The sequence below is a fragment of the Asterias amurensis genome, chromosome 12, assembly GCF_032118995.1.
Source record: "Asterias amurensis chromosome 12, ASM3211899v1".
NCBI classification, from domain to species: Eukaryota; Metazoa; Echinodermata; class Asteroidea; order Forcipulatida; family Asteriidae; genus Asterias; species Asterias amurensis.
Window position 1 is genome coordinate 15,267,289 of NC_092659.1, and position 26,728 is coordinate 15,294,016.

General features: G+C 38.3%; 1 protein-coding gene across 4 annotated transcripts in view; it reads right to left on the reverse strand.

The window, feature by feature from the left end:
* Positions 1 to 74: 74 nt before the first annotated feature.
* LOC139945579 (mitogen-activated protein kinase kinase kinase kinase 4-like) overlaps positions 75 to 26,728 on the reverse strand; it is a 60,746-nt gene continuing 34,092 nt past the window's right edge. Inside the window, exons 11-29 of one of the 4 annotated variants that reach the window (XM_071942973.1) lie at positions 26,089 to 26,170; positions 25,558 to 25,859; positions 23,072 to 23,155; positions 18,185 to 18,288; positions 17,701 to 17,849; positions 16,948 to 17,003; positions 16,198 to 16,274; positions 14,712 to 14,813; positions 13,663 to 13,797; positions 12,437 to 12,526; positions 8,210 to 8,471; positions 7,740 to 7,883; positions 7,120 to 7,217; positions 6,591 to 6,764; positions 5,875 to 6,024; positions 5,394 to 5,472; positions 4,038 to 4,118; positions 3,190 to 3,329; positions 75 to 2,720 (exon numbers count right to left, since the gene is read on the reverse strand). In XM_071942973.1, the coding sequence (XP_071799074.1) occupies positions 2,643 to 2,720; positions 3,190 to 3,329; positions 4,038 to 4,118; positions 5,394 to 5,472; positions 5,875 to 6,024; positions 6,591 to 6,764; positions 7,120 to 7,217; positions 7,740 to 7,883; positions 8,210 to 8,471; positions 12,437 to 12,526; positions 13,663 to 13,797; positions 14,712 to 14,813; positions 16,198 to 16,274; positions 16,948 to 17,003; positions 17,701 to 17,849; positions 18,185 to 18,288; positions 23,072 to 23,155; positions 25,558 to 25,859; positions 26,089 to 26,170 (2,387 nt within the window). In that variant the 3' untranslated portion in view covers positions 75 to 2,642. Of the gene's footprint in view, positions 2,721 to 3,189; positions 3,330 to 4,037; positions 4,119 to 5,393; positions 5,473 to 5,874; positions 6,025 to 6,590; positions 6,768 to 7,119; positions 7,218 to 7,739; positions 7,884 to 8,209; positions 8,472 to 12,436; positions 12,527 to 13,662; positions 13,798 to 14,711; positions 14,814 to 16,197; positions 16,275 to 16,947; positions 17,004 to 17,700; positions 17,850 to 18,184; positions 18,289 to 23,071; positions 23,156 to 25,557; positions 25,860 to 26,088; positions 26,171 to 26,728 lie in introns of all 4 variants that reach the window. The other 3 variants (XM_071942972.1, XM_071942975.1, XM_071942976.1) reach the window with 3 other exon arrangements.

Sequence of the window (26,728 nt, forward strand, 5' to 3'; positions counted from 1 at the left end):
GAAAGCATTGGGGGAGAAGCAGCCAGGAATTCCAGGCTAGAGTTAGATATAATCGGGAAAATACAAGCAGTTCATTTATACAGCATATTATCTTAGGTTCAGAAAACTGCAAATCTGCAAAAATGCTGGAATTGAAGTTTACAAAACCATGGCAACCTTACATAGAAATGAGTGGAAATTGCATTTTTGTCTTCTTAAATTTTTATAAGGAAAGATGAATTACCCAATATCATTATTACAAACGGTAACTGCTTACGAAATAAATTATGAATGTGTTTTAGTGCGACGGAAAAAAATTACGTCGTTGGTAACAGATTGTAAAAGAGAAGAAAAACATTACTTCCAGCTTCACATTTTCTTTTCATGTGGAGACGTCGAGAAACAAAAAAAGGTTTTTGAAAGACAGGAAGCATAATTTGAAAAATAAAAGCAAATAAAAAGACACAATAAAATTCACGCATAACTGCGTCATAGGATACACTATACATATTTATAAACATTTAACATCTATCTTACCTGCATTACACTAAGCAAGTGCGTGTGTGTACATAGTAGTGCCCAAGGACAAATTTCATAGAGCTGCTTAACAGCCAACTTTGTGGTTACCTTGTTTCCATTTCATTTCACTGCTTAGCATAAGCACACAAAAGGTATGTGCCAACCTTCTTGTCTTACCGTACGAGAATGAATGACGGAACAATACACATGCATTATGGCCACCAAATATTGTTGCTAACCTGTGAAATATGCTTATGCTTAAGCAATTTTTCCAGCTAAAGTTAGCAAAACAATTTGCTTACCATTAAGCAGCGCTATGAAACTTGCCCCAGGACAATGCACAAACACAACAACTGTAACGAGTCAACTTCAAAAGTAACATTTCTGACTTCATTATTTAAAAACACAACTTGTGAAAATGGAGTCAGTCTCTTCTTTAAAAAAAAAAATGAGTTATTTCGGTTATGATATTTACATTAAAGAATGTAAAAACAATTGTTAAAAAAACACAGAAAGGCTTCGACGTCTTTAAAAAATAAAGTTAAATTAGTCAAAAAAACAATTGCAGCACCCATTTTGTCTTAAACTGTTTCGCCTCAACCAAACCCTCCACAATTTTCTTCAGAATAATTTGTGAGAATTCCTCTGAATTTGTTTCTGTTTAAAAGCAAGCGAATAACCATTAAATACCTCCTTCATCCTTAATTTATTTTCTTCTTCAATATTGAATATTATTATTTTTTGTTTGCCAACCTCTTGATATGTACAGCCATTGTTAAGTCTTGTCCCCTGAGGTAATAACAAGTATTTGTGCTGGTTATGATGTGATGACATCATAAGGTGGTACCAGTCTACTGCGGCATCAACAATGGGCTTCATTCTGTCTGAACTTCATAGACTTGTGTGCAACAAAATTTCAAAATGACTACCCTTTGCTCCAGGACCTTCTCCTTTTCCCAAAAAAACTTTCTACTGACCCTTTTTAACTGTGCCACACACACCATTTCAGGAGTTGAGTAAGTGTGTTGCCCTAAAATTTGCACTACACTGTGTAACACAAAGGAACATTGATAGACAGCATGGCACAATCAAATTTATTGTGATGATGATGTCTAGGCCAAACTTTCCTAAAGCCTGTAAGCATAGAAACTTGCTAAGCACAGAAAATTCTGGCTGAACAGAAACTGGTTAGTAGCCAAAATTCCATAAAGTTAACACTGTTGTGACTGGTGCCCAACAGTATTTTCTGCTTATATCTTTAAGAAATTGGACCAAGGTGAGTTGGTCAACAGAGGGCCTTGGCCTTTTCCCCAAACCACTGCTCTAGAGTATACATTGTACATAAATAAATGTATTCGCTAGTCTTGCAACAAGACACAAATACTTTTTTGGGGGACTTGGCCTTTTCCAACCCACTGCTCTAGACTATCCAATGGTGTACATCTAAGTGTACTTTTATGTACTTAAATGTTTGAGCTAGTCTTGCATCAAGACGTTTTTCTGTTCATATGTACATTCAGATGACCAGCCCAAAATGCAAGTACAGTTTGTTGTATCAAAGAAGGTTCAACTGTAAATCAATGGAACTCGCTTAGCATGTTTTCATCAGTTTCTCTCCAAGGGGGGGCTTCAAAATGCCAACAAAATGGCATTTTGATGACAAAGTTTAGGAGCAAATTTGAGTGCGTACATTAGTTGACTACTAACCATCAACGTACATGCGCAGTGACGCACTCACTCAAACGATTCCTTTGGAAGCCTAGTCAACCGTCGGTACCATGGTATTTAACACTACATTGCCTTCCAACGTTTTTGCAATAGTGTCACTGTTTCGCCTCTGTACTTTTACACATGTTAGCATGGAACAGGCTATCGGGACCAAGGATGAAACCACCGGTCATAAGGCTGGTTCCAAATGGTTGACCAACTTGGGTTAGACTAAAAATAGTCAACCTTTAGTTAACCATGGTGCACACTCGAACTTGTTTTAACTTGCACCCAAACTGAGCAGAAGGACCATGCTTTGAATGATTTGAATTCAGTGACTTGTTCAGTGACTTTACTAAGTTGAGGCCCCCGAAAAGGGAAGGAAGGGGAGGGGGGCAAGGGTTGCCCTTTATCCAGAGGGAGGTCGCTTGATTGATCTACCAGTTGCCTAGACCTGCCCGCAGAGTCAGGAAGTACACTTGAGAGTTGGCTGCACGAATTGAGGCGAAAAAGACCTGTTAGACAAGAAGAGGGGGGAGTAACAGCAGTCAATGGAAGGTGTTTCTGCCAGTGGCTGCTAGTGCACCACAGCACCTAAAAACCCCAATACTACCACAGCACCTAAAAACCCCAAAACTATGCTACATAAATCGGTCTCATTATTTTCATCCCTGTCCCTGTCTTCAAAATGTGTCTCTTCATTGAAATATCTTGAAAACCTTTATGATCGATGTGAGATATCAAATGGTAAGGTATTTATTATTATTACTAAAAGTGTATTTATTATCATTACTAAAAGTGTTTTTCCAAACATACTTTAAAGTTTTCAAAAACTATTCTTAAAACTTCAAAATAAAAAAATAAACAAAAAAAGCCAGAATTGTACGGTCGTAAGTTTACTGGCCCTCCTATACGCTAAATATCACTGGCAATTGTTGATTTCAAGCCCTGAATCCCTTTTTCTTTAAATGAAAATGGTCTTACCTTATCATTGCGTTCACAGAGGAAACGTAGCTGCTGACTATGTTTGTGCATGAAGACACCATCGAGGTGCCCTGTCTCTGCTGAGCGTATCTCTATCGCCTTGTTGCCCCATCCCATGATCTGCCCTGTACTGATGTAAGCTGTCAATATCAAAAACGCATTTAATAGATGTTAAATTTGCACCGAGGATAAAAAGTATTATTTGATTTTACCCACATATTGATGTGTGTTTGCACTGTATACTCAGTACTTTCCAGTGTTCTGCTGTGAACAAAAATCACAGGCAGGACCCAAAAAGGAACTTTACTTTCTGACAAATCGCACCTCAATCAATCACAGTAAGACACTAGTCGTGACTAATTTTTAATTATATACATTTCACTGGAAAAGCAGCTAGCGTGATGGTCTGTTGGTTTTCGATCCAACTCCTTTGTTGGTCTTTTCTCTATAAACCAAAGCACCCAGTTCCTCAAAACTAACAGTAGCAATAACTTCTAAACAATCATTCTCAAAGGTTCCATCCCCAGCCATGACACTCGTGTCCTGAAGAAAGACACTCGCTTCGGATGGGACGTAAGGCCGTTGGTCCCATGTGTTGTGTAACACATTTAAAAGAACCCAGTGCACTTAGCTGTATGCGCCAGCGCACCTTGTAATACCTCATCAGGTACTATATAATTGGGTCTCAGAATTCATCACTTCAGTAACCTATCTTTTTGAAAGCTTGTATATATACTCAGCGCCTTGAGAAGCACCTTGTTTGGAAGATACGTGCGCTATTTAAGACCACGATATCATTGTTATTATTAATATAAAATATAGAACCTAAAAAAAGTATGTTGACTTACCCACTGAGGTTGGCAGCTCACCCCATTGTAGGATGACATCCTTAAATGCCGCACCAGTTGTGTCCACAAAGACACCTTCATCTGGTAGGATTAACAGTCAGTAGAAAAGAGGATTACAATTCAGGAATCCGGATTAAAATTCAATAACGATTAACATTGGTTATAAGAATTAATAACATTCAATGATTGATTATTTCACTTGTACATGTATACAGTGATTAGGCATCATACAAAATCACATATTGTGTTTATTAATTTTAATATATCAAATTCTGTTCACTAAAACTCTCTTGAGTTTAAAAACAAAAATTATTATCATGTAATTATAATTTAAACAATTGACCTTGTCATGTTTTGTAAATGCAAATTACATATCATGTTATACTTTTACTAGTTAGGCCTAGGGCTTACTCATTTAATATTTAAGAATACAAGTAAACGTTCAAAAATAAAGAGCAACAGTCAATTCTAAGGATCAATTATATTTAAGAATAAGAATTATCATTCAAGATTAACAACTAACAATAAAGTCTAAGTATTCAATTGAAGAACGAGGGTTAACTATCAAGAATAACAGTTATCATCCCAGAACAAAGATCAACATTCAATTATAAGGGTCAATAACATTCAAGAATAAAGACCAATAATGTTCAAGAATATAGATGAAAAATATTCAAGTTAAAAGATTAAGACTCAACAAAAGTATTACAATTTAAGAATGCCGATTAACATTCAAGCATCAGGATTAACATTCAAGAATAAGTATTATCGTTCACGGATGAATAGGGATTAAATTTCAGAAATAGGGACAAACAGTCAGGAATGCGGATTAACATTGTAACAGAATGGCAGGTTCCTTAATAAAAAACACAGAATCAATACAGTCTGAACAATAAAACTCAAAGGTTCAATGCATATACATGAAGGAACTCGGAATAAAAGACCTATTGGTTCAAGTACAACAGCAAGTTTCATCAGAGAACCAAACCATATCTGAGCTACTAACATTGATCTCCATTGTAACACTGTAGCAAGCTCCTCACAGAAATACCCCCCCCCCCAAAAAAAAAAAACCTAGAACTGAAATTTGTAACATAGTAGCAGGTTTCTAAAAAAGCATCAAGCCAATAAACAATGAACAACATTAATATTCAAAGGTTCCATGCAAATATAGAACTTATTTTCTTATTAACAGTAACATTCAAATGTTCCATACAAACTTAAAACCATGAACCATCTGAACTACATGTTCAAGAATAGTATAGTAATGTAGTATCAGCTTCCTCAGATGTAAAATGAGCAATAGTAAAAGGGTTCCATACAATTAAAGAACACAGAACTATCAACAATACTCACTGTTATAACACAGTAGGAGATTCTTCCCTTGACTACTGGGCAAGATCACTATACAGTAAGGGGTGATGGTCCCGATATCCTGAAGACGGAATCAAAATTACTCAATTAAAAAACAGCAACATTCATTTAATTCTCATTTTATGATTCTGCAAATGACTGTCGCTTTTATTGATTGCCAAAACCAAAATAAGCAGTAGGGGGATGTGTATATTATGCACAGAATACATGTACTTGGCATATTTGTTGTTGTTGAAGACTCCATAAAGCACATGGATGGCATTGGTGACTGTCAAAGAACAGTGCCCACATTTTATGTAACCCAAACTATAGATGAAATAACAAACTTGTGAAAATTTAGGCTCCATCGGTCATCAGAGTCACAAGAAAATAGTGGGGAAAAAAACACAACAACATATTTGACGTTTTCACTGTTTTCAAATATCAATGTTTCGACCCTAGCAGCGTCTTTCCCACGACTTACTAATGAGGGTAGATGGATATCTTGAACTGTAGCTGAGTCAAGATCAATGGCATGGAACCCGGCTGATGACCCATAGATGACCTTTAACCTCTGGTTGTCCTCAACAGTCAGGTCAACTATCTGAGGTCGATGGGTCAGACTGGAAAATGTCTGCAAAGGGGAAAAACAAATGATACACCACATTTTAGAAAAATCGTGCTACTTCATGATAGAGTCCACTGAAGTTGCCATCTTGAATGGAAGAGTTTTTAACACTAGATGGCAGCAGACTTACCAGTTAAACTTCCATCGTTCGGGTAGTTTTGAACCTAAAATGCTTAGCTTTTTGAGCTTTTCTGAAATTCTGTTTTACAAAAAAATTAATAATACTATCCACCAAACAATATGTATCTTGCTGATTTGTGTTGCCAAGGTATATCCCAGAGTCAATAGTACTTTTGACCGATAATGCCATCTCATGTTGCATACATTGGGTCGTACTTTACGATTTATGACAATATTTTTAGCACATAACACAGATTGTACAAGTAAAGTAATGGTGCCTTAAGAAGATATAAAATGGATCGTTGATGAACGAACTAGGCACTGAAAGAGTTACAAATGAAATACAGTGATAATATTTTTGAATTAAGACTATCCCTGGAGTTTAAAAGTAAACGGTTGTCCGACATTAATCCAATCTTCCATTTCAAATAAAAGCATCATTTTAGTCTTACCTTGAAAGACATGAATTTGTGGTAAGGTTTTGGGGCCCAGGCATAGATCTCAATGCTGTCCTTCAGAGCGATAACCAGGAATTTAATCTTCTCGTACTTGACTACTTTGTAATGAATACACCCTTCTAGATCACCAACGGACACGAATCCAGCCTTACGCTTGTCCATTGTCTGCTGCTGTTCGAAATAAACAAGGGAAAGAAAAAACCTGTTATAAGCTGGTACTTAATGAACAGGGTAGGTGGCCTTAGCTTTCGATCCAAACCGGACCTCCAATCCAAACTGGACCTTCTTCTTATGATTTGATATTTTATATATATATTTTGGTTGATAATATACCAAAATTGAATGCTTATGATTGCATCGTCACGAAAACTAAACTTGAGGTTAAAATTTGCTTTGTCCTTTGAATGGGTGTTAAGCCGCAACACTCATGTTTTGTGTATTATAAGATGTGCTATATAAGAACTCAGTATTATCATTATCAAACCAATTTCTCTTTTTCAGCCTTTAGAGAAGACTAACTCACCCCTGCTGTTCCTCCACCCCCTCCGCTATTGTCATCATTCTTCACAATTTTCTGCTTCAACCATGACAGGTAGTAGGCTCGTAGTTTACACTTCTTTCCTAAGAAGAGGACAAGTAAATTGAAAGGAAAAACATAAGATGTTTTAAAAGTACATCTAGTCATTAAAAAAATCTGTTTTGAAGCCAAGGATTCACAGAAAAGCGAAATTTTTAGTCACTGTACATGCCACAAAACCCATGGAGAGAACACACGGAAGGGAGTTTCAGTTTTAGATACGGGAGGAAAACCCCAGAGAATTATTCCAGGGAAATCCTGTGCAATTAGAAAGGGACAGAAAACCCAACCCATATAGTGTCCCCTGCAGGATTTGAACCAGGGTTCTAAATGTGGAAGTCAATGAAATATATTGTTACGCCAACCTGACCACAGACTTCCATTGCAGTACCATACCTTATAGGCTAAACTGAAGGTATTATGAAACCCCATGGTTACGAGTAGTCTACTGTGAACTTAACCCCGGTTCATACTTCCTGCGAACATGCAGAACTACTTTTTTGCGTCGCATAGCTATTTTAATTGAGGAATCATTGCCCGTCTTAGAATCTTCACAATCCTCTTACCTGATATGCAGACTAGTATGTTCTGACTCTCCAGGACGTCCATCTGTTCAAATCGTTTGCGAGATATCAACGGATAGACTTTCCCTTCACCAGATCTGTCCAACAGCATTAAGCCACTGTCAGTGCCTATTAACAGATTTACACCTGCAGAGAATATCAATCAAAAGATACATCAATCAATCAATTAATCAAAAGCAGGATCATCAAAAGCTACCGGAAACTTAATTATAACAAATTTAGTTTGAACGATAATAACACTGATGCAAAATCAAATTTATTTGAGTCAAATCTCCACTCCCGAATCAATTTTGCCCAAGTCAAGTCACAAGTCATTTTCCCCAAGTCAAGTCAAGTCGCACATCAGTGAAATTGGCGACTCAAGTCGGACTCAAGTCCACGTCACTAACTCGAGTCAACAACACAAGTCAGAGACATGAACAGCGGCCATAACAGCATCTTTAACAACCTACCCCAAAGTGATGCACAGAGTATCTCCGAGTTGAACTTCTTCCTATACTTCCTAATCTCCGGCATGTCGTTCAGACTGTCAGGCGTTGTCGGCTTCACATTGACCGAGATGTTGGAGCCTCGTCTCATCGGTGCAAACCCGGGCGCGTTGGGCGACGTCGGGCTGGCGCCGAAACCAAACGCAGAGAAGGACGTCTGCTTGCGCATGGGTGATTTGACGTTAGTGGCCGGTGCCTTGGGGTTATTACTGATTGCGAGACGGTACTGATCCGAGGCCAAAAGGAAGGAAGCAAAACAAGAATACATTAATACGCTACGGGATGGGTAAAGCAGATACAATAGAGAGCCATCAAACTGATGTACAAAAGTGGTATCAGATCTGGTAAAAGTGTACACTCAAAATCAAATGCAATGCATCCATGTAAGCCCTGGACTAATTTCATAAAGCCTGAAAGCATAAAAACTTGCTCAGCACAGAAAAAACTTTCTTAACAGAAACTGGCTACCCGACAAAATTACATAAAGTTTCAATTGTATATGGCATTTCAGGCATTGCATGGTGAGGTATCAATATATAGTTTGTTTGGTTTGTGGTAACATCATGAGTCTCTGTACCTGTTGTCTTGCTTTACAAACTGTCCATTCTACTACCAGTGAAGCAGATTTTGGGGAATTCAGGAGACTTCTTAATGGTTTGTGACTGGTGCCCACTCAAAATTTGTAAAGAAATGTTGTTGATTCTTCAGCTTTTTGTAACTTGGTCCTGATAAAAGTGTTTACTAAAAATTGTCGCTCATAAAATGCAATGCATTCATGTAAAGCCCTTGGGGGCTTTGTTGCGTAATAAAAGCAGACAATAATGCTTAGCAATTCTGCAACGCAAACATTAGCAATTGGATATGGAACATATGCTGCAGTGTTTTTAGTTGGAAACTCTTTCCTGGTAAGGCGCAAGCGGTTTTGGCTCTGCCAGTTTGTGTGCTTTGAGCAACTTTACTAAATTGGGCTTGTACATGCACAATGTACAAGTAGAGAGAGCAGCTACAGTGCTTAGCAGATTTGATTTGGTTCATTCTGGCATTGTGTGTGATACTACGGAGATGGAACATGTCCATTGATGTATCATAAGGCATTGCCATACATTGGGTTAACCACCAATTTTGAAAAATTTATTTGAATATTTAAATTTAAATTACTTTCCTTTAGACACCGAATGAAAACAAAATCCATTAAAGATTAATAATAGAAAGTTATCATGACCTAAAAATTATCCCAAGTTACCACTGACTAAGATACAGGCTTTTCGTGCATTGTGCATGGCATTTGCAATATCATTCATTCAGAGAAAAATATGTGCAAATCTGTTTGCAAACAGCGACTCCCCAAAACGGGTCACTTTTAGTACTCTCATGAGTTCTCTTTCCCATTCTGAAAACTGTGTCGACGTGCAATATTTATTTGTTGTTTTACAACATCTTTTCTGAAGGGATTTTAATCGTTTTCTAGCGAATGGTTGGCGAATGAATGGGTTGAAAATGTTAAGCTTCACCACTCCATTCTGCCTGTTAAATTAACAAACGTAACCGACTCAGTAACTAACACCCGTTTCAGACAGGGGCTCCAGCTCTGAATTAAGTACAAGAAAAGTTTGACATCTGAAACATTTAGGAGCGACTGGACATGCTAGAAGTTTAAAGATGAACTGTTCCAGACGTTCGGAATGACTACGGAGCACCTTGGTTTCAGACGTACATCTTGTCAAAAGATGAACCTAATGTATATGTTATGTTAAGTTTGCCCGTTTGAAGCCAAAATTTATTTGGGTCAACCTAGACTCGCTAGACTATATTTGGTTCGAAGCGACTCTGGCAAGCCTGTCTGAAATGGGTGAAGTTATGCCACACGTAATTAACCATCTTAAGTCCAGGGTAACTTTACACACTTTTAGTAGGATATTGTTAAAACATGACACATAAAAAAAAGGTTATAAACTCAAATATTTACATACATGTACATGTTAGGATAAAGGAAAATAACTACTAACAAAGGGGAAGAAATTAATAGTTTCAAATAACTTTTAAAAAATCATGTAAATAATTCCTTTAAATTTTGTTTACCAGGCCCATTTCTAGCTACATGTATGCCAGTTTTGTTCCAATGTGCAGTCTAGTCTGGCAACCAGTTTTCACACAAACAATTTTTTTACCAAAAAAGGCTTCTATCACAAGTTGTTTCAACTCTCTAATTCTTAAATATCACTCATGGAAGAAATTCCCCATAGAACTTTGCTCTTGTGCTCCTGTTGCAAACTCCAAAAGTCCAACGTGCAAACCGAATTTCATGACATGGACACACCTTATTGGCAAACCTACATACATGTATGGGTACATTTTAGACAAATTTCTCTAAATGCATACCCCTCTGCAATACAAACAAAATCAACAGAATACAAAATAAAGTATGTTTAAGGAGTTTTGTTGGTAGCTTTAGGAATTATTCTCGAGGAGATTACCTTTCTTCAAAAAAACGACACTGATGACACGTTTTTAGGAGACAAACAGGTTGTTCATGTTTGATAATGGTGCTTTCAGAATATTGTACATACATTGTAGAAAAGATTGACAGTAAGTTGTACAACCTTGGCACTGAAAGAGTTGGCCGATTATGGGGAGGCAAAAGAAAAGTGACAGCACAAATTTGAGGTTACATGTCAGCCTCGCCTGAGCTAAGATGCTCTAAAGAATAGAAATAGAACCTAGAGGAAAAGACGCAGAGTGAGCTCAATCAAGAGATGCCTTCAATGAGGTACATGCCAGTTACATTACGCTGTGCTGTGAACGCATACATGTACATGGCAAAACCACGAATCCTCCTCTGAGAAATAATCATCACTGCTTATCAGAGTCTGCCCATTCTTTTGTTCAATTTGGAAAGAAAACCAAAATTCTTAAAGAGGGTTTGAAGTCGTGCAGGGTTATTACAATCGGCCATTTCTTGTTGACAGTTTTCTTTTTTCATTTTTGTTTTTCTCCTAAACCATCATAGACAGTCGAGGTACGGAATTGGTAAATATATCAATTGATTTTGTGCTGAGTAAATAACCCAAAGTATTTTTTTGTTAAAACAAAAGGAAGTAATGTCAGCATGTTTTTATGGACAATGCTACTCAAAATGCTCTCTAGTCGCTGATGGGTGTATCAATGTCAACAAAATGGACGATTCCAATAAAATAACAGTCTAAAGAGAAACTCCAAGGTCAAACTGCATGTACAGGTAGTTTTATAATTCACTCATTTCCAAAGAATAGAGAAGTTATGAAAACAGAAAAAACACAAGTATCAACTCTCATGTTAAAACTGTGTAAAATACCAATGTGTTTGATACCCTTCAAGCGCAAAGGGAGTTTTCAGTCCATTTATAAATTTTGACGATATTCAATCAAAACAACACCAAGTTTGACCTTTTGACTGACACAAGAATTCCTGTTTGGAATGTAATGAACAGACCTGTCTGTTTTGTTGTCAGATGTGTCATGTGGCATGTTTTGCTCTAAGAAGAGTATGTAAAACAAATGACATTTTACACCAGTTGGTTGTGAGGTTAGAGACTTGTAATTGTCCACCCTCTCATGAGGACATTGGAAAGTGGGTGGATCACAAAAATTGATTTAACTTTGGAGACCCTCTTTAAAATCATGCAGAAAGATTTAAAGACACTGGACACTATTGGCAATTGTCAAAGACCAGTCTTCTCACTTGGTGTATCTCCACATATATGCATAAAATTTCAAACCTCTGAAAAAAAAAAAAAAAACCCTTGTTGTGTGCTTTCAGAATGTTTTCCAGACCTCAAATTCTTAATCTGAGGTTTCAAAATCACATTCGTGGAAAATAACTTCTTTCTCGAAAACTACGTTACTTCAAAGGGAGCCGTTTCTCACAATGTTTTATACTATCAACCTCTCCCCATTACTCGTAATCAAGAAAGGTTTTATGATCATAATTATTTTGAGTAATTACCAATAGTGTCCACTGCCTTCAAGTATGGGCATTTCAAAACAAAAAAATGGGTAAAAGAATTGTCCAACCCACATGCTCAAACATGCTCTGGGGTTCAAAACGCAAACCTAACAGAACATTTTTTTAATTTTTGGATGCAACATCGCTTCTATCATAAGCTCCGGGAGAAAAATAAAAACAAAGATTCAGTTTGAATACTTTTGTTCGTACCTGGGCGTGAATTGAGCTAGGATGTTTTGACGAATCACTGACGCCCATCTGGGCATGCTCAGTGAACACATCGTCATCTGCCCCTTCCGCCTACATACACATATACATATATATATTTTGCATGAAAACAAACATATGAAAGATGAACAAGCATGCTAGAGATATACAATAGACTCAATGCATTGGCGTCATTAATCCACCATCGGACATGTAGGTAATTAAAATGGCGATGAAACAGTTAGCCTTTCTGAGATATGATGGAAAATATGACAGTCTACTGATCTGTTCGGGCATAAACAAAAGTACCCAGACCAACAGTATCCTATAATAATGTCCACCACATCTCAAAACGTCTAACAGAGAAGCACAGATTTGTAAGCGCCCCTGGGACCCAGATTTGTACACTTGACCACTACCTGAGGCCAGTAGTTTTAGTGTCGAGCCTGTAAACTCATGACTGAAAAAGTCCAGCAGACTTAGTTTTTTCAATAATGAAATCACACTGTGTAATATCTCAAACAAAAACAGGTTATGTTCGAATATCAAATGTTGACTTAAAGTCTGATAAACACCTTTCAATTCTATTGAGTAATGAAGAACATGTACACCTACATGCATAATAAATGTTCCCTTGAAGCGTATGATATTAGTGCTTGTTCAAATAAAAACTGTATGCATGTTAACCTGTTCTGGTCTTGCAGGAACAATCCTTGGCCAATGAACATTTTGAGCAGCAAGCCCCTTTAGTCTTGCAGAGTTTTCACCCGAATTCAACCCTTGTTCGCACACATGATGTGCAAAAGGCTGTACCACTCAGTAATCAAAAATAAAAACTTTCTCATCCAGCATCCAAAATACTTTTCCCCAAATTTGGATGGATTGCATCCTGCAAAGATTAATAGGGTACCAGCTCAATTCCATGTACATCACATGGTATTTTGGCTGGTAACTTCTTTGCTTTTCAATCAATTTCTGATTGAAACAATCAAGATGGAACTAATGTAGTCAAGGAAACCAGTCACAACCAATGTACATGACATTTTAGCTGGTAATCTGTTTCTGCCTTGCAAAAGTTTTCAAAGCTAAACAAGTTTTATGAAAGCGGAAAATGGATAGAAAATACAAAGCCATAGCGAAGGATTTCATAGGTCTTCAAGAAGACCCATTCAAATTTGACTTCTGACCCGACAAATGACCTTTGACCCATAAATGACCTTTGGACTCACCTCATCAGAGGAAGCTTTGTCCTGAGGGGCCTGGGCTTTACCGGCTCCGATGGGGCTCTGTTGCTGCATGACCAGGTCAGGTAAGACATCGCTACCGACCTCCAGATTGCTGGGCCGCGATTGGTCATTGGAAATCTAGTTAATTATAATATAAATCAGGTAGTGGTTAATAAGCAGAGCCCAATTTCATAGAGCTGCTTCAAAGCAGAAAATTGCGCTTAACATGTTCCGCTAAGCAAAAAGGAGCAGGATACCAGTCACAAACTGTACACGTGACATGGTAGTTAGGCCGGTAACCGTTCTCTGGTAACCATCATTTTGTTATGCTTAGCTACTTTTAGTGCTTAAGCAGCTCAATGAAATTGGGCCCAGGAGAGTTCTTTTTAGAACTGAGGAGTCTCCCGAATTTAAAAAATCTACTCTGCAGTAGTATAGTATCTTTGTTTTATTTTAATTTTGTACATTGAAGCGATTTTGGCCTTTGGGTCACCTGTTTAAATTTTAGTGTATAGCAAACAAACCAGAAATACAGAAGTCTCCCGCATCCAGAAAAATCAACTCCGCCATACAGTAAGACAAGTTCTTAAAGAACACAATCTACCCAGCAAGGAGACACACATGGTGTTACCATAAACCAAACACGATATAAATCATATTAATAACTTAATGTGATTGTCAATTGAAATAATTAAGTGCTGAGGGAGATTGAGGTGCAGCAAACTGAAAACTTTGTTCATCACCGTATGTTTTGTTGGCAATAGTCAGAATTACATGTACAATCGTGTCTTTGTTTGCTGAATGGTGGTTTCTTGCAGGCATGTACATGTATGCGGTGAGCAGATCTTTCAAGTTAATAGGACCACTTCCAAGACAGCATTGAAACATTACGAGGAGAATGTTAAAAGATATGCGAGCATGAATAGGAAGCGAGTGGTATTGCATAGCTGAAGCATTCATATTATGAGACGAGCCGCTGAGCTTATGCATAACTAACGGTGCGGAGTGGCGTTTTGTATTGGCAACCACAAACAATCGCTTGATGAACTTACTCTTCTTTGTTGCTGTGGGCTCTCTGTGTTTGGTCTACCTAGGCCGCTGCCTCCGGCCTGATCTCTGGCTGGTGTAGGCTGCCTGGTTGGACCAACGTCAATCTGAAATCAAACACAGTTTTAATAAAGCGATGTTTTAAAATTGCTGAAAAATTGAACTATTTTCCATTCATCAGAGTTGTTGCCTGATTGATTACATATAGTAATGATAGCAATAATAATGAGTAGCTGAATTGCGAAGGACACTGCTACAATTTGTTCCAGCTGCAGGCATGCAAGCAGCCAGCAACATCAACACACACATGACCACAGGGCACAGCCAGAGATTAAAAGTGTTTGATTTTTTCAGAAGGACGAACAAGAGACAAACATATAGCTCTACTTACATACATGTATGACCCCTGCCGGGAAAAAACTAAAGGACTTGAGATGCAAGCGCTATATGCACTCACCTCCTTTGTAAACATTCGTAAAGCCACTTCAAGGTTAGGGCTGCACTTAAAGCCATTGGACACTTTCGGTAAACAGTATTGTCCAAGTCCCACACTTGGTGTATCACAACTTTTATATAAAATAACAAACCTGTGAAAATTTAGGCTCAATCGGTCATCGGAGTCGGGAGAAAATAACGGGAAAACCCACCCTTGGTTTCCGAATGTTTCGCCGTGTCATGACATGTGTTTAAAATAAATCCGTAATTCTTGCTATCGAGAATTGATATTGTTTTAATGTTTTCTCCAAAAAAAAAAAGCATTTCATGGAATAATATTTCAAGAGAAGTCTTTCACCATTACCTTCTGTAAACCCTGTAAAGTGTTTGTAAATCCGTGAACTTGTATTTTTTTTTCTGTACCGAAAGTGTCCAATGGCTTTAACTGGTTTGGGCTGTGGCCCCAAATAAACATACATGTAAGCATGTTGCCACCTCCTCCTGCAACAGGGTTAACTCCTTCACAGTCGTAAAGATACAAACATGGGTACCATCTACTAGGAGCCTGGCTGGTAGAGCAGGATGCACTACCTTCTTAACTTGTTATGAAGCAATTATGGCTAAGTGCCTTGCTCAAGGGCAAAGTGTCTAACCTGGTATCGAACCCACTGTCTGCTGCTGACAAAACCAGACCTTGGGTCCAGTGAACTGGACTGCTTGAACAAGACACACCATCTGACAACACCAGATTGTTTTCCCAGGGCTTCACATTCAATAGAACTTCATCCCGCTGTCACCATCTTGGTCATGTTCCCTCTTTCCAATAACAGTGGTGAATGCTAACATTCATTGCGCATGGCATAAGACTATTATTTCGTCCAGCCTCAGTTTGGTTACAATGAGTTGGAATGGAGTAAAATTAAGAAATAATAAAGGTCTATTCCAATAGAGGTAAAACTGCTTTTCCCTTCAGATGAATAAGGGGTGCCAGCCTATTTTTAATTTAGAATGACAAAGCAGCTACATGCTGATCAATGATAATGTAGGTCTAGTTACCTGTGTTCTACCGGGTCCTGCCGGCTGTGGTGCAAAGCTTGACGTACTCTCTGAACTGATATTGCTCTCATTAGGATCTAAAATGCAAATCAAAATAAAACCACTGAACTGTTAAAAATATAAGAAAACAATCACTGATGGATTAAGTGTCACACTCAATAAATGCTATTATAACAATAGTAATTAGTTCTTATTGAGCGCATTTTACAATAACTGTAACCAATGAACTTTAGGTTAGTGCCCTGGTCAATAGTCCAATAACATTCATGCAATCTTTCTCAGCTCCCTGGGGAGTATACAACCTGGGTAACCGTAGCGCTCCAAAGGCTCTTTCAAACACAATATCAACCTCTACCCACGCAGTTACATGTAACCATTTATACACCTGGGTGCAGAGAAGCAATTATAGTAAATCATCTTGCTCAAGGACACAAATGTTATGACTGGTACTCAAATCCATACTCCGATGACTGAACCACCTTGACATCCTCAAGATCACGACTTTGACACAACCACAACGTTCACTTTATTGACAAAACAGTTACACTTCTTCAACTTGCCGGACAACCTGAATTTACATTTAGTATCTCAGTTCAGTTCAGTACAACATTTATTTAAATTCCTCAATCAATATAAATACAATGTCAGCAATGTGATACAACAATTTCAGGAAATTGGGGGCACAGCCAAGTAAGCAGAGCTTGTATTAGGGAGTGCAAAAAAAACCAAAAAACAAAAACAATATCTCACCTTCATGGACTACAAAAGTTGCTAAAGTATCTGCATCGTAAGACTGGTCCTCTGGCCTGTGGGTAAGAGAAGCAACATACTCGAATCACTTGAATTTGATTTAAAATGACAAATATTGACTTGTACATGTAGGTCAAATGACACAAATAGTATAAATAACTATTTAATTAAAATGAACACAGAAAAGTTTACTTGAGGGTGATTTGAACCGACAACCACCAATGGCTAGCACTCTGAGCTTTCTAGCCCTTTGTTGGCGGTGTCCCTATTTTGTCAATATCTCTGTTTGGGGTGCCAGGCAGAAGCTATACATGCTGCCGTGTAGCCGGAGATCACAGCCTGTGATATTTTTTCACAGAACTCGGGAAAGTACCGAGTATACACTGCTAACACACATCGGTGTATGGGTAAAAACCAAAACTAATATTCTTTATCCCCGATGCAAATTTAACATCTCTTATACAGCCAAATTGTTACAGTATTTTGTTACAATATTTCAAAATGTTCCATGGGCAAGTAAAGATTGGAAATCAGATTACAGAAGAAGGATCATTCCTATTGTAATACTGTTAGGACAAGGGTGTATTGGTTTTGTAAGGAGGTGGGAAACTTAGGTCAGTATTGGCAAAAGCTGCCCTAAAATGCGGACACTGACTGTTGGTGCGGCAAAATGCTGACTTGGCCGACAAGCAAAAGCGCTGGTTTGGGGGTTCAGATAAACCTTAATGAGGGGAGGGGGGGGGGAGCACTTACAATGGTATGGGGACCGAGGAGGCAATCACTGTTCCATCTGGCTCAATCATTGGAGCTTCTTCATCGTCCTCGTCGTCAATACTTCCCTCTTCACTACCGCCCTCACTGCCGACCATCGTTCTTAACTGGGCTGCTAGGGCATCCAAGTCCTGCAAGTACATGTAATAAGGAGTACACATTGGGTAAACTTAATGGTTGAGCAGTAACATTGCAATCTGCCTGGGGAAGTCGGCAGAAATACTGGGTTGTGCACGATACAATTAAGTCCAATGTTTGAAAAGAAATTACATGGAGATAACAGGTGCGAGTTGTCCCACGAAAAGGATGTTTTATTTTAACACCACAAGTTACTTTTGGTGCTAAAAAACCTCTAGATTGTGGTACAGTGAACCTTATACATCTTTACTAAACCATATAGGGGATTCAAACAATTTTAATCTCAATGGCCTCTTCACTTGTAATTTGCAATTATCCATCTACTTACTGCAGTGGTCTTAGGCTGGCCTTGGTAGTTTCCATGATGGGCGTGATCGTTTCTCGAGGCCTCCGCTCGTACTTCACTCATTTGAGCTACCTGAGGCCTGTTGGCTGTGGGGTGAAAATAAACAGAAAAAAAGAAGAAACATTTTAGTGAAACCCATACTCTGCATCATTTTTTTGTCTGTAGCACGGCGCAGTCAAGTGTTTGAACTTTGCTGTGCTGTGTAACAACTATCTGTTGTCAATCACCAAAGAACCAACACTACTCAAAAGAGATTTAAACATGGTGCTACTGAAAAACTCAACTAATATCTGTTTCATGTTCCTACATGTACATGTGTTGAAGTAATGGACAGTGGAGAGCACATGGAGCGTTGACTGATACAATGCCAAAAAGGCTGTAAGCAGACATTTGCTGCTTAGTAGAAGTTCATTTTTATAACCCCTGCACCTTAAGCAATGCAAAGGACACACAATCTTGAATTCTGCACTTGAAAGCAGTTGAATGATGCAAACACTGTTATTATGTGAGCACTCCCAAGCATTGTCAAATCTTCTTGAACATGATGCAATACGCCTATTTCACGCACACTTTTCAGCTCAACAAAATTAGCGCAAAAACAAAATTGAGAAAATTAGGCCATAATTAAAAGACAGGAGAGTAGATGTTAATACAACCAAGAATTAACTTCCTGAAAGCTGCAGAAAAGCAAACTCACTTAAATCATTCAAGAAATTGCTGAAGACCCACTTATTTTGTCGACAGCGATTTTTTATGTTTATGGCCATCTATGATTTCAATGTTTGATCAGTCGACACATTGTAGCACTTTGCAACCTCTGGAGAGGGCGCTCTATAAATGCAGCTAGTTATTTTTAGTTGATTTTCTGCTGGACTTATGATTAAATTAAATATTCATTTTCAAAATAATAAGCTTACTTTTGAGTCAGAAGCCAAATTTGAATCATTTCTCTTTTCTGACATTCTGAATTGGCATCACTGCCAAGGCAAATTATAAATATATGACATAAATATATAAAATGAACAAAAGTATGATTTATGCTTACTGCTAATGAGTAAGAATTAGTTGAATACAAGCAAACAGAATAATAGTCTACATAAAACAAATTATGTCAGTAATGTGTTAATTTAGAAGGTTAGTTTACACAAGGAACTTAAGGTATGTATTATATCTAGTACATGTATGTGTTTTGCTATGAAAGGATTTGACGTTTATTTGTTGGTATTAAACATGAATGGAACAAAAACAGTTTTTGTTTCAGGGAAGTGAATTATCATGAACCTGATGTGATTCTGTTGCACTGAATGATGCATTTATGTGGCTGTGCTGTGCATACAGTTATTGTAAACTGGTAAAAGTAAAAGTTGTGACATGTCAGTTGTTAGTAACAGCAAGTGACTGCAGTAAAAACAATATACAAATGTTCATGAAAGAAGGTTGTCTTTTACTGAAGATATAAAACGGATGAACATTTACATGTAAGTACATGGAAGACCAAGACTAGTCTTGGTCGCAAGACCTTCAAAGTGAAGTTGATCAATTACATAAACAGAGGGCGTCTCTATCATTGGGTGGTACCGAAATGAGCAAATTCCAACAATAGAAGGCATTGCTATCATGGGTTCGATTTTGAGATTCAGCAAAACTGGTACAGACAGTTGTCAGTCGTGATGAATTCATAACAAAAAGCGTGCCCTCTGTTGAGTTATCACATAATGAGTTTGAGGTAGTAACGACTTGGACCAAGAACAGTCCAAGACTGGTTCACGTCCAGGTTTCGGTTCATGTCTCGAAAAACCATGAGCCGTCTTTGCCTTGGTCTCAGTCTCAGTATGCCAAGACCTTCATATTGTACCGTCTCTACACTGATACATGTACATGAACAGGTAATAATAAGACCGAGTCCGAAACAGCAGCTGCAATTATGGCTGTGGCTTAATCATAGGAGGCCCATAGGAACAGCTGCAGCCATAGCTGTAGCTGTAGCCACCTGCGCCAATTTGAACACTGCCAAACTCTCCCTTAATGAGCTGAAAAGATCTGTTTAGGGAATAGACCGATCCATTAGGCTCCGCCCACGGCGCACCAGTGAGCAAGAGCATGTGTGCCTCTCCAATGCCATTCTGCACAACTCTGCCGAGTGCGCCAAGCATACGTACACGCATAACGGACCTTAATTTGTCGGACCTTTGGTTGCGATATGGGTTGTGATTGGTCAATATGTAATGGGGCGGGGCTTAATGGATCGTTCTATTGCACTTGAAGGCCCATCTTACAAACATCACCTTGGGTTCATTCATATTGTTTGGTATTGTGGCCTAAGGTGTTTTGAGGTCGTGGTCTCTGTCATCTTTTATCCGATGTAAAGTGCCTTTTTCCAAACCTCTACTTGGACTCTGCCTCCAGCTTTATGGTTCTGTCATAAATTTTAGAGTAGTGTACTTTCTGTAACATTTTTCAAACGAAGACTGCAGCTAGAGACAGAGCCTAAGCTGCAATTTGGAAAGAACCCAAGGACTAAAGTCAGAGCCAAGAAATCCGAGCAGACCAAGGGCATTCATTATGTTATATCCGAGAATATCCGTGGGTAAACACAAAATGTATAGCTTAGTGATTTGAGCTTGCACTGGAATACTAATAGCAATTTCAAACTTCAAAGGCAGGCCTCGAAATAAACCAACGACACCCACAGCAATTGCCTTGGTGACATGTGCTTTTGCTGTGGTGCCCTTTGCAAAGTTCCAATAGGTGTTGACATTTTCCTCATACTGTAGGTGCCCCTTACCAAAGGGAAAATGTTGTGCCCCTCCAAGAGAGAAATTCAAGCTGCAAAGGACTACATGTATATAATGGGTTGTCAAAAGCATGACACGTGTAGCGTAACCTGTCTTTTGTCAATTTTTCATGTGATGTGTAAAAGTGGAAGCCAAATGAAGCAATGAGCAGCAATGAATTTCTTGTAGCTAGCCAAATCATTTTGAAGAATCCTTTTACTAGTCCTCGCTCAAATCATAGTGTTTAGTGCAGGTTGTAGCAGGAGAAATGATGTCTTGCAGGTTGTCCAGAAACCGGAACCCTTAACATTACTTATAAACAAATCACTTCACAGCATACCCTTAGTCACTTCAAGCTGGCATTGGTTCAAACTGGGCAATGGGGTTAGTACAGCAACTGAGCATGACGGTAATGTAACTAGTCATAGCCTATGTAAACCTTATGTACCATAAACAGGGGGTCGATTTCACAAAACTCTTTCTTACTTAGGAGAAGTCCTAGGCAATGCTAAGAGATATGTAGGACTAGTCATAAGTTAAGACCAGTTACTGGTCCTAACATCATACAAGACTAGTCTTATCTCTTTGTGAAATCGGACCCATGGGTGACTTTGGACTTAATATATAAAAACTAATACTCATTAGTTCAGGTAGTTCTTTTTTACTTATTAATGTTTCTCTTGGGATGATGTACAGTACATATATGAAATGTAAAATGACTATGGTTCTCCTGTGTAATTTATTGCTCCTCATTTGCTTTTCATGCTTTCTTTTGCAGGGTTCGTAATAACTTTAAAATGGAGAAAAGCTCTTTGTGGTGGCAGTCAAACTTTTGGTTTCTCCATTTTACATTTTGATGTAGTTTCAGGTGTAAAAACCTTTCAAATTGTTTTCAGTTTAAAAAAAGTTTGTGGTCACCAATAACAGTGAGCCTTTGACTCCACAAGGTGTATTGATTGGAAAGGTATTAAAATTGGCTGTCCAAAATCAGGCCAAACCCTGGGGCAACTTTTGACAACTTTTGACCCCCCCCCCCCACCAAAAAAAAAAAAAAAAACACCCAGAATCAGTGTTTTAAACTAGTACTAGGAAAAATAGGTACAATTTGTCCAAAGCCACCCCATTTTACAGTAGTCCAATGTCCCCATCCAATGATGGAGTTTCTGTTCTCTAAGTTTTGCATTCTAATGTCTTCAGCTACCAAGATTTGCTAGAAACTATTTACCTGAATCTGTGATTAAACTACACCTAATTGTACATTGTTTCTATGTTGATTTTTGATTCGAAGTTGAAATAAATTTACAGGAAAATAAATGTTATTTTTGCGATCATCTAGGCAAATACAGCTATTCAGGTATATTGCACAAACGTTGTAGTCCCATCTAGCCTATAGCTAAACCACTTTTCAAACAAAATTTAAACAAAGAGCATTCATTTATTTTTATTTTTCAATATTATTTTTAGCAACATTGCGATTAAGACTTATTAATAAACTAAAAGAACTGTAGGTGCAACTATTTTTAAATGGATCAAGACAAGAGATCTATTAAAATGTCTTTCCATGGTGACATTTTCATGAAACTTAAAAAAATGGAAGACTGTCACTGTCTTCTCTTCTTAAACACTTTGGGAGTTTTGGTGGACTAACTTTTATTTACACATGTGGGGGGTTAACTATAGCGAGAACAATTCCACATTTATTCCCCATCCCATACCAAAGCTCTGTGTTGAAGTCACTTGTGGACATTCCTTTGTACATTGTGTTCTTCAACACTGTAAATAACACTGTGTGGAAGTGTGTAAGTCCACATAGTGTTTCAAGTCTCTACATGATGTGGACTTAGTTAACTCTCAAGTCATCACTCGATATGCAGCATTAAACAAATTTTAACAGTGATAACTAGTCATTGTGCTATAAAGTCAAGAACGAGGAAGGTAGCGAGATTTTGTGTACCTACATGCGGTTATTATTACACAGCAACATGCACTATGATTATAAAGCGTGCTTAGTGTACAGCCTCAGCTTAGCTGGGGGGCAGAGAGAGGGGGGAGGAGGGGGGCTCACGACTTGTTCCCGCTCAAAAAAAATACTCACCCATATGTTGCGTTATTACTTGCTGAGCCCGGGGGGCCTCAACCCTGACGGGCGTTTTGGGCGTAGGGGGTGGGGTGTGCTCTTCTGCATGTGATAAGGCAAACGGTCATGCAAAAAATAGTGGCACAAGACTCATATCACTGACACCTTGACTGAGCACTGCTTACATATCAAACCAACATGGCGGCCTAGCAACAAGGTCATAGGTCATTTTGTTCATCAACTGATGACTAAAGATGAGAGTTTGTAACACAGAATTTTAGAAAAAGAGAAACAATTGTGAAGAACACAACTTTGTTTTAACAATCCATCACCGAAAAGAAGATTAAATAACTTGGAGGGAAACAAATGAAATTACTTGGAGAGAAAAAAAAAATGAAATATAGCCAACAAAGAACAAGACTATAAACAGCAAAAATGGAACATCAAGAAATATCCATCCACACTGTACAACATGCTGAAAGTTTTCAAATGCATTGATACATTGACATCATATTAAAGCTGTCCCCGCACTGAACAAGCATGCCACTTAAAATGTTCTTTCAGTTTTTCATTTCATCCTATGTTGTAAGCCAGTATGGCCGTGGTGAACTTGGTGGCTACGTCTATTGCTAAGGAAGTCACTATAGGCTTGAAGATAAGACGCCCTCCACCAACACCCTTAGCAACAGTCAAAACCCTAGCTGTATCCACCAATTCCAATACGGCCTTCAGGCCGAGTCACACTGCAGCGATAACAAAAACGATAACGATCAAAACGCAAAGAGAACGCATTGTATTGGTTGAATTGCTCCATGCAGAATATGCACACACTCATCCAACCAATAGAATGCGATCTCTTTGCGTCGTTATCGTTATCGTTCTCGTTATCGCTGCAGTGGGACCGGGCCTTTAGGCTACATGTAATTGCCAGTTCCACAGTAACTCACATTTCGATTTTTCAAAATCCATTTCTTTGAAACTGAATCCAACTTGGTATTCTGAAATTTTGTGGTAGACAGTGACAAATATATCAGAAAAGGTGGAATTATCCCCCAAAAGTTTTTGCAAAATAAACCACCTCCTTAGAGAAATATACATTTAGAATTTGGATAGATTTCACGGCACCTTTTAAAGATAACTTTCTCTTTAACTTAATCTGTGTATTTTTTTTTCACAACCTGGTGTAAGAAACAGGATTAGGAAAACCTTTGAAAATGTGTTGGGTTGAGATGATTCTTCAGGGTGCAGTCAATAAAAATGGTGTTGTATCAGTGTTTGAAAAGGAAGAAGTTGAAGGTATTATACTGAATTGGTCAGATAAAAAAAAAAACATTTTTTTTTATTTTTTTGTAATTTAAATTTGAAAGCTTCCTGATTTTGAAGTTCATACTAAAACAATTTTTGGGGTGAGATATTTCTCCCTGAAAGCTTCCTGATGATGAAGTTCATTTGAGAATAATTCTTTTATGTGAAATATTTCACCCTGAAATGATTTCACATCCTGAAAGACTGTATCTGAAAATTTAAGGACAATGAGTTTACATGCTGAAATTTATGCATGGTTTTTCACTTTGTTTTTCTGACTCACACAACGGACTGAGCCGAAATCACCACAGGTTTGTTATTCCATCAATTTGATCGCGGAAACACTGTCTGCGACTGTTTGTCAGCTCTACCAATCCATTATAATACCTCGGAGACAAATTGGGAGGTGCCTGCCTTTAAAACTGGAAGACATCCATCTTGGACATCCAAGGGAGCCTTCCAACATTTCTAAAAGAGGCTCTACCCTGAAAACCAAGAGGTAATGAAGCCAACAATGACTTCCCAAACCACCAACAAGTTTCAAACTCAACAAGCACTTTTCACAACACAAATTCCTAGGGATTTTAACCCATTGGGGATTTTAGCACATCACCACCTATCTTTCATTATTTTCTTGCAACTTCTTGGTTATTTTATGCATATGTTGGGATACACTAAGTGAGAATTTGGTCTTTGTCAGTTACCAAAAGTGTCCCGTGCCTTTAAACTTACTCCCAAGCAGGGGTAGCTACCCGCAGGGAAAAAAGCTTCGGCGAAGGTTAGCAATCAAGTGTGAAAAGATTCCCCCAGATATTTCCTTGGAAATCTCTCCAATGTGAAAAGGACTTCAGAGTTTGAAAACACCAAGATTTGAGAATCAGCAAAGTTCACTATACTTCTGTCAAAATTGTTTATAGGCTTAAGAACCCAATCCAAAGGCAACGTGTCCCTTTCAATGAAATAATGGTGCAAAGACTTGAGCTAAAATGTTTTCGCCTTTTCATCAAGGTACAGCTACTTACACCATTCTAAAAATTACTAAATCATGGATACCATTTTAGCACAGATTCTGCTGATTTTGAATTGATGGTGCTTTTCCAGTCCCTTCCCTCCACTTAAAAACACGAACAAGCGACAACCAAACCAACAAAACAGTTTCAAAGAGATCAGGAATGATCGTTTCAAAAACATCCACTTACCAACAGCTTGACTTAACCTAGCCTGTTGCTTGTTCTGTGGTGGAGGGTGCTGCATGCTGAGTGGCCGTTGGGGTGGGCCCTGTGGTTGCTGCGGCCTGCCCTGCTGCTGCTGCTGTGGCGGTCTGCCCTGGGGCAGCTGCTGCGGTCTACCTTGGGGCGGTGCTTGCTGCAAGGGAATCGGGCGGAGATTCTCTGGGGGTCTGTACCTAGAGGGAGGGGGCTCCCTCCGGCGACCCTCCTCAGCTTGGAGGCGGGCGAAGTTCTTACGTAGGGTGGCCTCACTCGGACCCGGTAACATTGAACTAATTAAGACACACAGGCACAAATACAGTTACTGTTAACTCTTACAAAAAGTTGTAGCGCAGCACCTTGTCAAACCCTCATAAGCTTCTACATAAATCGGACTCATCAACCATTAAAGCCTCAAAACCCGTCTTAAAAAGCATCTCTCTTTGTTCAAGCACCTTGAGTACCTTATTGGTGGATACGTGTGGTAAATAAAACCAAAGTTAATATTATTATTACATGTACCTTGGTTCTCCCTCATCTTCTATTTCAGCATCCTCGTCACTCTCGTTACTGTTGTAATCATAATCTGTTGCTGAATCCTCAACTATTTAATTAAAACAAAAACAAAAAATAAGCAAAGACATTATTCACCGGTCGGAACATTAACCTTATTACCATAATGAGGTTGTAAACTATTTAAGTCAAAGACTTTTTGCTTGAAAACACAAACCAATAGTACACATATTAGCAATATCTGGGTGTATGGTGATGATCAAACAGAAACAAATAGTTTTAAAAGGATTCAGTTCTTTCTCGAGTAAATCTTACAAAATTTGTCAACAGTACACAGCTTTTTATAAAATAAAAAAAATACAATACATGACTCAGAGCTGCCAACCTTTGAATTTTGCAACCATGGAGTTTTTGTACAACAATCAAGGAGATATTTAGAATTACATTTTACATAAAAAGTTTCCATAATCTAAAGATTTTCAAATTTGTTCTTCAGAACATGGACAGATTGGTTTATCTTCAGAAAACTCCCTGCAAAATCAGGAAAAGTTGGCAGCTCTGTTTAAAACTTAAACTGGATATGAAAAAATAGTCTAGCTCTTTTTACATATTACTCTTAAATCATAATGATTGTGAACAGGGAATCAGA